General features: G+C 33.8%; 2 protein-coding genes across 2 annotated transcripts in view; both read right to left on the bottom strand.

Annotated features, from left to right (window-relative positions):
• Window positions 1-3296, bottom strand: part of HELRODRAFT_160141 (hypothetical protein) — a gene marked incomplete at both ends in the record, with an annotated part of 6662 nt that extends 3366 nt beyond the window's left edge. Inside the window, 6 exons of the mRNA XM_009017148.1 lie at window positions 4-469; window positions 743-1347; window positions 1411-1490; window positions 1633-1836; window positions 1912-2081; window positions 3217-3296. Coding sequence (XP_009015396.1) covers window positions 4-469; window positions 743-1347; window positions 1411-1490; window positions 1633-1836; window positions 1912-2081; window positions 3217-3296 — 1605 coding nt within the window. The remainder of the gene's footprint in view (window positions 1-3; window positions 470-742; window positions 1348-1410; window positions 1491-1632; window positions 1837-1911; window positions 2082-3216) is intronic.
• An 8696-nt stretch (window positions 3297-11992) lies between these two features.
• HELRODRAFT_160140 (hypothetical protein) overlaps window positions 11993-12285 on the bottom strand; it is a gene marked incomplete at both ends in the record, with an annotated part of 1668 nt that continues 1375 nt past the window's right edge. The window contains one exon of the mRNA XM_009017147.1: window positions 11993-12175. Coding sequence (XP_009015395.1) covers window positions 11993-12175 — 183 coding nt within the window. The remainder of the gene's footprint in view (window positions 12176-12285) is intronic.

Below are 12285 nucleotides of genomic sequence, written 5' to 3'. Positions count from 1 at the left end.
CACTTGCCTTGCCTCAGACCATACACAATCTGTCAATGTTAATTTGGATGGCTGGCGTACCACCAATTTTGTTGGTACATCTATTTCAGCTCGTGCCGGAATTTGCACTTCCACACTGGAATAGATTCGGCACAATTGCCTCTCTGACAATCTTTTAATGACCAACTTCACTACTCTATTTTTGTTACCAACGGTAATTTGTGCTTCGTCATACTTCCATGAGACTTTATTATTTACTAGCCAGTCTAAACCCAAGATAATTTCTGACACGTGGTCCGATACCAAAACCGAAGCAAGCTTAGAAAATCCACCAACCTTTATCCATAGTTTCATTTTCCCCTTCATTGGAATCTCTGTATTGTTAGCGGCCTTCAGCGATCTTTTGGTAGGTGTGACCCTCGCGACGTCAACCATTGAGGACGGGATGATAGATACGCTGCTTCCGCTATCCAACAAACCCAATCTTTTTCTGCCATTTATCGAAATCGGCAGATATAAAGTTTGATCATCATTTTCATTAGATTTGTTCACGCGTTGTGATTGTTTATTTGACTTTTCCTTCTCTGGACATTCCCTTTTGAAATGGCCTGATTTTCCGCACCTGTAACAGTTATTCTGACCCTTTTGATTGCTTGACTGAAACTTGTTTGGTATATTTTTTTGAGGACATTGGGAGATGAAGTGTCTTGGTTTTCCACAGCCAAAACAAACTTTTTCACCCCTGCTCCAAGGGACAGCTGACTGTACCTTATGGTCTTGAATGACGTCAACCGATTGATGAAGCGCGTTTAATTGCCGCTCCACTGCCTTCATCCTGTTTTCTGTTGTATCCTGCATGTTCCTAACCTGTGGGGTAAACCTGTAGGATGAATTAACTAAGTTTTTTGAAACTTCAAGGCGCTGTGCAATTCCTAACGACTCATCAATATTTTTTGGTTCCCTTTCTCTAACTTTCAGTTCTAAATCAGCGTCATAAAGAGCAAATAAAAAAAAATCTGTTGTTAAATGTACCGCCAACTTTGACTGTTCGCCCGGGTAAGCTAACGACATTAACTTTTTTACCGTTTGTGATAATTCACGAAGCGACTCACCTGGTTTGCGTCGAAGAGTCTGCAACTCATATCTATACGACTCTTCGTGACCACTCGTTCCATAGCGGTTTTCTAACTTTGTTACTAATTCTTGATAACCTAGTCCCGCTAAGTCCCAAAGAACTTCAGCAGCTTCACCTGTCAACGAACATGACAGATACGCTTCCATGTCGTCCATACTCCATTGGTTATACATAGCACATATCTCGAACTTCTTAAAAAAAAGTTTTGAGACACTCAGTGCCATCAAACTTGTCTGGTTTTAATAGCTCGTGATGTCGGACCAACCTGTGATGTTTGGTATTTACACTCGGCTGACAATGCAGTGATTCCCCGTGGTTGTCAAACGAAGGACTGTGTTCGACTTCTTCATCCTCTTGAACCATTCTGCACCTATTCCTAAAATTTGAAACATTATTACGTTTACGAATAACAGAAAGCCTTTGTGCTGGTGTAGGCTTATAAACTGGTAAAACTTGTTCTGGCGCGAATTCCGCAGACTTAAAACTGAAAATTTTCTGTGCGTCGTCAAACCCATTACCTGAAAATCCTGGAGAAGTTTTACAAACAACTGCCTCCGGTACCGACTGTTGACCTACCTGATACTTAAAATCTAAAATATTTTCGGTAGAACCAGCCCTGTCACCTAAAAAAGTTGGGAAGGTTTCGTTACGGCTCCTGTCGTGCCTGTCACCTAAAAATTTGGAATTAGGAATTTCACTGCGGTCACTGCCATACCTGTCACCTAAAAGTTTGGGAGAAACAATTTTAATTTTATCTGTGATATACTCGTCACCTAAAAATTGACGAGGGTAATCACCTTGACTCCTGCTATACCTGTCACCTAAAACTTTTGAAGAAGAGGCCCCACGTTGGGCGCCAATTGTGAACTTTTGCCGCGCGGCGAAATTTTTCCTTCGCTCGAATATCAACAGCCGCCGCCGCCAGCCTAGGCAGTCTTGCTTCTGGCCGGGACTCGCCTCTTCACAACTTTTTATTTAAGGGTCGGAAAATACGGGTCGGGCTTTATGTTTGCGGTGTAGATTGGCTAAGTTGGAGCAGTAACAGGAAATCCTCAAATATTATTTTTTATCAACTGGATTTGAACTTGTTTTTGGAGAAAAAATAAAGTTTAGTTCTGTATAATAAGCGAAGTGCACTAGGAGCTTGATGTTGAGACGGTGATTGACTACGTCCAATTTTGGGAACAAAAACCGATATTGCGTGGTTGATTTGTTCGAATGTGTCCCAACACATATTGACATTAAAACAGTGCTGAAAATGATAATTCCAATTTATATTAGACAAATAATTATTTATATCATTATAATTAGCACTGTTACAATCATAGGAGTACGTTTTGATGAATGGGTTGACGTCTGGTGGGTTGTTGAGGAAACAGTTAATTTGAAAAGTGATGATGTTGTGATCACTTGAATCAAGCGGACTGACGGACAGAATTTAGTGACAAAGCAACTAATCTGGGTTTCATTCTTAATTCAATATTATCGATGCATGATCATATAAAGATGATAACAAATTCATGCTCCGGACAGATTCGAGAACTCTATAAACTACGTAAGTCAATAGATAAATCTGCTATTTATATCTTGGTGGATGCATTTGTTCATTCACGATTGGACTATTGCAATGGCCTGTTTTACAGTTTACCAGATAGGTCTATTTCCGCAATTCAATCCATTCAGAATAGAGCAGCCAAATTGATTGCTGGAGGTCTCAAATTTAACCATGTTACTCCAATTCTTAAGGGCCTTCATTGGCTTACTATAAAGAAAAGAATTAAATATAAAATAAGTATTTTAATGTATAAAACTGTACATGGCTTGTTACCAAGTTATTTGATAAATAAAATAAAAGAGAAGTCTGTAATGATGAGATCGGATGATGGCATTTTACTGGTTGTACCTGATGTCAATCTGCAGATAGCATCAAGAGATTTTGCAGTATGTGAACCAATGGTTTGGAACAGCTTACCGAGATTTTTTAGAAATAAAGATTTGAAACTTGATGATTTTAAAAAGAAACTTAAAACCTACTTATTTTCGCTTTGATTTTGTTTTTAAGTGAATAATTATTTGTTTGTTACTACCGCCATTGACTGTACTTTTTTTTTTGGCTTTGTTTGACTATAGATAGCGCTTTTGAGAACTTTTTGATTTTATTTAGCGCTTTTAAATGTTTCATTAATAATATATATATATATATATATATATAATATATATTTCAAAAATTCAACACTACTTTCAACATTGTTCAACTTTCTTATAACTATATATTTCCTTCTGAAATTGTTGGTAAAAGTATAAGAACCAAGACAGATGGGTGTCAAATAATCAAGGTTTTTTTTAACAAATTTATAAAAAAGTTGAACAATGTTGAAAGTAGTGTTGAATTTTTGAAATTTTGCGTTAACACCAGTCTGTTACCAATATATATATAGATATATAGATATTTTTACAATATTCTATAAATTCTACCGAATGTTTGGCGTTAATATGTTTATAGTTCGTTTTTTTAATTTTTCTCACTAAAGTTTTTTGGTGAACGTTTAGTTTATTAAAATTCAAAATAAACTTATTTTTCGAATTCATGCTGAAAATAAGGCCATATTTCGATTCCGAATGAATCATCATCAGTGCTTTCTGATGTTAATATAGGGAAATATTGACTTAGTCAAAATGAATTTAGATGGAGATTGACTTTGTCAATGTGAATTTAGATGGAAATTAGGTGTCAGGTTTCTTTATTGGCTGGTCATCTTCTTTGGTCTCCTTTTCTTCATCGATAGCATCATATTCTTCTTTGTCACTATTTAAAATGCTAGTTTTTATTACTTCTTTGTTTTCGTTGTTGGTTAAGCGCCGGGTTGGAAGTGAGGTTGTCATTTTTTGTTGTATATTTATTTTTGGTTTATTGATGTCAATTAGGACTGCTTCTGCAATTTTAAGATGCGTGTAGTTGCTGTTCTGGTATATTACTTTGGTGTTACTGTCGAGAATTTCACGGCTAATAGTGATTGAGTGTGCTGAGTCCAAATGAGATTTGATAGCACCACTCTGTTTATGCATCGTAAGCCTTCTAGTCAATGAGGTAGTAGTAATCCCGATATATGAGTCATGTTGACGTGCACAGCCGTCAAAGGGGCAATTAAATTCATATATTACGTGATTACGCCTTAGCACAGAGTTATCTCTATGACTACAGTTGTTTTTCAGTATTAGGTGAGACGTCTTTTTATTGTTGTAATATATTCGGAGTTTAACTTTATTATTTGGGTTGGTTGGTGTGACATTTTTATTGATGATATGTTTAAGAATATGTTTAAATTATGGTCTATTACCAACATATATATATATATATATATATATATATATATATATATATATATTAATATATATCAATTTGAACACCGAAAATGGTATAGGAATACCGAGAAAAGCTTTTCTGTTTTATCATGCATAAAATAAACAAAAATTTTGGTTTTGAACTAAAGAAACTTGAAAATGATTAACGATCAACCGTTAGAAAAATTGAAAAGTTAAATTGGAAGTTAACTAACGCCGAACATGCTGTGATTTTCATTAATAATTGCATATATAATTATATATATATATGTTGGAAGGATACCATATATTATACAGTATTGTTATATGTTATGTTGTGTTATTGAGTAAAAAAAAAACAAACTTTAAATTGATTAATGCCAACAATTCAGTAGAATTCATACAATACTGTATATATATATATATATATATATATATATATATATATATATATATATATAGTGTGTTGACTTGAACCCACAAGTACGTTAATTTGCTGACCTGCTAATGCAGGCACGGTTGGCCAGTACGAATACGGCAAGTACACAACTCTTTCACACAACATTTGCGTGATATGCTAATGACTCTTTATCAGCACTTACCAGGAAGATGTCTGTCAAGCACTACGATCTCAAATCAGTCCGGATATACCAGGAAAAAGGTATGTTAGTACGAGCGTTCTGCTGCACCTTGCTGTTAGACACCTTGTTGTGAAGTAAAATAAACAAAACAAACACAATTCAGGCGCAAAAAATTATTAACTCTATACTAACGTAAATCTCGAACCGTCTCGTCTACGAGCTATCAGAAAAAAGAAGGAAGATCGAGAGAGAAGCAAAGAAATAAAAATTAATATAGATTAGGTAACACTGAAAATTGCAATAATCTTTAATAATAATTAATATATAAGATAGTTAATAAATAAATGTTTGATCCCTACAATACTCCACCACAAAAGGCGACCCGTTTAAAAATAAAAATATTCATTTCGTTTGTAGAATGCAATTCGTCTTTTCTGGAGTGTTGGGTTGTTGGTTCCGATGTGGTTGACGTCGGTCTTGTTTCTTGTGTTGTTGTTGCGCCTGATGTTGTTGTTGTTGCTGTTTCTGGTGTTTCAGTAGATTTTGTGTCTGATGTTGCTGGTTAGGCTGTCTGGCTGTTGTTGAATCTGTTGTAAAAAGTTTGTTGTTCGTTGTCAAACTATTCTCGTTGTTTATTCTGGTTTTGGTTGTTGGAGGTAATGATAAACAAGCTGGCTTTAATCGATCAATTGGCACATTCTGAAAATTTCCTGGTAACAATTCAATTTTAAAGTATTTGTCGTTACGTTCAATCACTTTGAAAGGGCCTGTATATGATGCTTCCAGTGGACAACGTACTCGATCTACTCTTTACCATACGTGACTACTGTTTGAAAGTTCATTTGGTACGTAAGCTTTTTGGTAGTGATGTTGATTGTTAGTTGTTAGGTAGTCATTAAGTTTAAACATTTCTTTTGCTAGTTGTTTGATTTGACTAGATGTTATATCTTCATTTGAATCTGGGAATAAAAATTGACTTGGTAATAACAAATTGGTTCCTGTTACTACTATTGCTGGGGATATTCCATTTTCATCTGGTATGTTTCTACGTCCTAAAAGAACGACAGCTAATGCATCTAACCAGTTTTGTTTACAACAACTAATTGCTGTTTTCAAGGAACGATGTTGACGTTCTATTTTTCCATTGGCTTGTGGGTGATAACTTGTTGTACGCAGACGGTAAAATCCAATTATTTTTGATAGTTCGTTAAATAATTCGCTCTCAAATTGTGTACCTCGGTCTGTTGCAACATAAAGAGGAAAAACGAATCGAGCGATCCAAATGTTCAAGAAGGTTGTAGCAACTGTTGAAGCTGATATTTCTGTCATTGGAGCTGCTTTGATCCAACCAGTTGTTCTGTCAATGCATGTGAGTAAATATCTGAATGGACTTGAATAGGTTTCATTTCCTTGCTTGACCGGTGATAACGGACCTACAATATCAATATGAACAGTCTCAAAACGTGCAGACGGTAAATTGAATGATGATATCATAGATATCGTGAGATATTTTTTTGTTATCGTCAATTGGATATTGTTTTAACTGATCTTTGAATGATTTTATTTCATCATCAATTTCTTGTTGTTTGGTTATCGACAACAAGTCACAGACGTCTATTTTTACAGCATTTGCTGGCCGAGAGAGACAATCCGCAACAACGTTTTCTTCATCGTGGATATAAATGACGTCTGCAATGTATTCGGATATCATTGAAAGATATCGTTTTTGAAACGTCTGACTATAATGGTGTTTTCTTTTTGTAGGCAGCGCATAATGGTTTGTGATCTGTAAATAGAGTTACATTTCTTCCTTCAATCTGATGTTTAAAATGGATGATGGCAAGGTACGCTGCTAGTAGTTCTCTGTCGAATGTAGAAAGTTTACGTTGTGGTTCAGTTAATTTTTTAGAGTAGAAACCGATTGGTACAGGAGTTGAATCAACTACTTGATGCAGTGCTGCACCTATGGCGTAAGCAGAACTGTCAGTAACTAAGTGGTATTTTGTACATTTTGAATCTGGATATGGAAGTGTTGTTACGTTGGCAAGTTTAGATTTGATGGTTTTAAAAGTTTTTAATTCTTCGTTATTAAACACTATTGTTTTTGAGTTGGGGTGCAACTTTATTAATTCTTTTAATGAAAATGCAATATCTGCAAATTGTGGAATGAGTTTGCGATAGAAACAAATCATTCCTAAAAATCTACGTAAAGATTTAGTATTATTTGGAACTGGAAATTTTTTAATTTTGTTTATTTTTTTTGTAGGAAATAGTTCTTCACCGCTGATGTTGAATCCTGGGTAATTTAGATTTTCTTTTAAAAATTGGCACTTGTCTATGGAGATTCTCAAATTATTTTCGCTAAGAATTTGAAATACGGTTTCTAAATCTTTTTCATGTTGTTCAGTGCTTTTTGAAAATATAAGAATGTCGTCTAGATAAACAAAAACACAGTCGGTACCTAGGATAAAGGTATGTTAGTATGAGCGTTCTGGAGGATATTATCCATGAATCTTTGTAATATACATCCTGCATTTCGCAAACCAAAAAGCATAAACCCTAAGAGTCAAACTCAAAGAGTCCAAAAAGTGTTATTACGGCTATTTTTTCAATATCGTTTTCATGTACTAGTATCTGGTGATAGGCTTTTAAGAAGTCCAATTTTGAAAATATCTTTTTGCTATGTAGTTTAGTTGAGATGCTGTGAATGTTTGGAATTGGATATTTGTCTGGTTTCGTAATAGCATTTACACAACGATAATCTCCGCAAGCTCTCCATTGTCCAGAAGTACCTTTTGGAACTAGATGGAATGGAGAAGCCCAGGGAGATTTAGATTGTCTGATGATTTCGGCGTTTAGTAAAGACGTAAATTCCTTTTTTGGTACTTTATATTTCTCTTCAGACAGTTGGCGAGCCGGCAAATGTTGGTTGGATTTCACCAGTGTCGATGATGTGTTTTACTTTTGAGTTAGTTTTTATTTGATTTTCATTTCTTTGTTTTATCAACATTGGAAATTTATTGATGAGTTTCGTTACTATCTGGGAAACTAGCGGTTTATTGATGTGAGTTTATGGAACGAAATTCTGCAAAACGTTTATGGTAATCGTTTTTTTGTTGTTACTGTGTCAATCAGTCTGTTGTTGGTGCAATCGCCAAGGATTTCATAATGAAAAAATCTTGGCCTTACAAAAGGTTTGACAATATCTGCAATTACAACATTCCATTTGTATCTTCTGTGCAATGATAGGATGTAGATTTCAACAATGGTTTCTCCATGACTGGTAATGTTTTCACCACTCGCAGTTGACAGGTGAACGGCAGTGGGTTGCAAACATAATCCTGCTAAAAATTTTGTTGGGATAATTATGACTGATGCGCCAGTATCTACTATTAATTTTAACGTTGTGCATCCAATTCTAGCGGCAACTTCAAAATGTGGCGAGCCGATTGATGCGACTTCGGCTCGCCTGATCAGTTTTCCGACGGCTGGGGTGAAGAAATGTTGTTTGCGGGTGATCTCATCTGGGTTGGAGATGAAGGTCTTGAAGATGGTTGAATTTGTAAACTTTTTTGCTTGGCCATCTGCACCACAGTTTGCACGTTTTCGATTTGCCGCCAAAATATAAGTGACCTCGGCAGATTTGAGTGCGTTGGTCTTTATAAAATGGGCAAACGTTGATTGGGATGTTCGTATCAGGAATGCTTTCTGTTGAACTCGTTCTGTAGAAAAAAGTGTTGTTGTTGTTCGTGGTTTCTCTGTTCATAGCGTAAATTTCGTTTTTAGCAAATGAGATTAATTCATCTGTTAAATTTCCCAGTCGCTGTAGGTCGAAATCTTTTTGAGCCGCGATGACTGGAGAAATTGTTGTTGGAAGAGCTTTTATAAATATATGACGTACGAGTTCATCTCCCACTCCAATTTTATTGGCTGTCGCTAATAATTCTTGTAAATAGTGTGATGGTCTGCCTGTCATTTTAGTATCTCCGATCAAGCGAGCGAACAATTCTGGTTTTTTTCTTTCGTAAATCGATATCACCGCTGTTTTGAGGTCGTCATAATTTCTATCATGAAACAAGTGTTGTGGTAATTTTGCAGCTAAATCTGCCGATAGCGATGATAGGATATGATAAATTTTTGTTTTCGATGAACTAACTTTTCGGAGATGAAATTGAGCTTCAGCAATTGCAAACCATCCTGTCGTTGCTGTATCCATAAATGTGGGCAACTCGATGGATATCATGTCGATATTGTTAAATCCGGATTCCGCCATGTTAAAAATTGAAAATTTATTATGGAGAAGTCTTTGATTCACGTTAGAAGAATCACGTCGGGGTCACCAATTTGTTGGTACGAGCGTTCTGCTACTAACAAGACATCTTGTTGTGAAGTAAAATAACACAAAACATAATTCAGGCGAAAAAAATTATTAACTTTATTCTAACGTGAATCTGGAACCGTCCCGTTTACAAGCTCTCAAGAAAAAGAAGGAAGATTGAGAGAGAAGCAAAGAAATAAAAATTAACATAGATTAGGTAACATTGAAAGTTGCAATAATCTTTAATAATAATTAATATATAAGATAGTTAATAAATAAATGTTTGATCCCTACAGGTACTATAAATATAATAAATGCGCATAAATATTATGCAAATTCATGAAATAAATCAATTAAAACATAATTAAAATGAATAAATATATGTTAAGAAACTATTTAAATGTGAAATTTGTAAAATATGATAAGTTTGATGAATAATTTCGTAGAAACTAAAAAATGAGACTAGACTCAAAAGCGCACTCAAAATTTGCGCGGTTGCATTCGTTGGCTTGTAAAGATTTCTAAGATTATGGCGCATGCTAATTATTCCCCAGCAAAAAATGCAGTTCATATGCTAATGACCCTTTAGCGCAATAAGCTAATTATCATCAATTTGCTTTTTATAACGTAATGGTATCAAGGATATAGTGGATATGGCGTAAGAATTATTTCCTGGCTAATAATTTTTTTAGTTCTATGGAATAGAGAACATAACTTGAGCGTAAACATTTCTTCATTGTAGTTGACATTTCATTTTACTGTTTCAAATTTAATCGTCTACACGAAGTTTTTGTTTTTTTATATCATAACATTTAAATAAGTTGCTATTTTCGTCTCTACCAACTTAGTTATCAAATAGGTTGTTAGTTGAAAATAAAATGATTTTAGATTTTGATTCCGGAAAATTTATGGCAAAATGTAAGGATGTTCATATTTATTTTAATATCTGACATTCATACATTTTGCTCAATTGTCCTGGAAATAAAACATCTTTTGGATGAATCTACTACACATACACTTTGATATATACATTCATCCACCTAGATTAATAACAAGTCCAGTTATCTTCAACGTCATCAAATTATAAATTTTTTTTAATCTGTAAACAAATGTTGTAAAATAAAGGTTTAATTCAAAATTTAATGACAAATTAATCATTATGATTCAGGAAAATTTTGGCAAATATATGGATGTTCCTAATTATTTTAACATTAACATTTATGCATTTTGTTCAATTTTTCTAAAATTAAACATTTTTTGGATGATGCTAGAAACTAGAAGCTAACCTTTTATGTACATGTAATGGTGCTAAAAATCAAGGCACAATATGTTCCAATAAATTGTTAAGTTGTTCGTTGAAAAAAAGAAAATAAATGGACTAAGTGATATACGGCAAAATAAATTTTAAAAAACGTAAATGGCAAAAGCAAAAAAATTACTGACCCTGCATCAACAACTGTTAATATAATGAACTTAGTTGAAACTGATCGACATAAAAGTTAATTAAAATCAATCATCTATTTAGTATATAAATAACTGTTAATATAATGAACTTAGTTGAAACTGATCGACATAAAAGTTAATTAAAATCAATCATCTATTTAGTATATAAATAACTGTTAATATAATGAACTTAGTTGAAACTGATCGACATAAAAGTTAATTAAAATCAATCATCTATTTAGTATAATTAAACATTATTATATTTCATAATATAAAAATCATGTATAAAATTATTATTGCTAATTTATTATACTCAAATACTGTTTGGGTGGGTGCAGTAAAATTCAGTGCAATAAAAAATAATTAATATTGAGATAATTATTTTCAAAACATTTTACAAAAATATTTACATATAACATTTATAGCTTTAATGAAATAAATGCTTGTTAAATTTGCAAATAAAAAAATTTCTAAAATACATAATACATCATATTCTTTTGACAATACTCATACTATCTATCATCAAAGAACAATGTGTAAATTGTTTTGCATCTGTTTCGTGTTTTTTCTTCAGGAAATTCAACATAGAACGATTGAGGCCTGGTCCTCCATCTACAGATTCTAACCACCTTGATACATTTAAATACTTAAATTTTTAATTATATATATAATATTAAACAATTACTTACCGTGCTAATGTACGTTTATGTGGCAGATGTAATCCTTTACATTTCAAAAACTGGTAGCTTTTTCCACCGTACAAATGCAAATGCAAAACGTTTTTGTTCTTCAGTATAGGTTTTGTTCGGTTTCATGAAAAGTTTTGTTGGAATATTTGAAATGCCAATTCAATTTTAAAAATTAAAAAAGTGGCATATGTAAAGGTTTGTTGCTAAAAATTATTTTTAAAGTTTAATAACACTGAGCAACAAAAAAAATTTTTGAGGAAATTTCCTAATTTTTTACAACTGATTTATGATAATTTGGCACCGCTGAGTCCGAAAATGACATCCGTTTCTCTAGGTCAGGTCCAGTTTTTCTGCTAAGTTAAATGTTTATTTTATTTTATTTGTGAATAAATCAGTAAAATTTTTGTGCCATAATCGGTTTATTTCTATGAACATTTCTCATTCGGAATTGGTTTCAAAGAGAAAAAAGCGTTCTGAAACACAGTACCTTAAGTAAGGGTCATTAATGTTCGTCATTGTTAAGAATTTAGGGCTGGAACTTCCGTTTATTGGATACCCTGGAATGCTCAGCATCAGGGATGTCTCTCTTTAGAGTCCAGCAGTAATCAGCCATCATGACGGCATTCCAACGTCCCTGATACCTGGTCTCCATCTCCTTCATCTCCTGGTGGAATCTCTCTCCCTGCTCGTCGCTCATTGATCCAAGATTCTCAGGAAAACGATCCATATGTGAAAATAGATAATGCAGTTTGATGCTCATTTTGCATCCGAGTTTTTTGAAAGCAGTCACCATATTGTTGACAAGTTCAGCATAGTTTC

Source organism: Helobdella robusta (genome assembly GCF_000326865.2).
Source record: "Helobdella robusta unplaced genomic scaffold HELROscaffold_2, whole genome shotgun sequence".
Taxonomy (NCBI): domain Eukaryota; kingdom Metazoa; phylum Annelida; class Clitellata; order Rhynchobdellida; family Glossiphoniidae; genus Helobdella; species Helobdella robusta.
The sequence above is the reverse complement of the archived record's forward strand: the minus strand, read 5'-3'. Positions and strand labels throughout refer to the sequence as shown.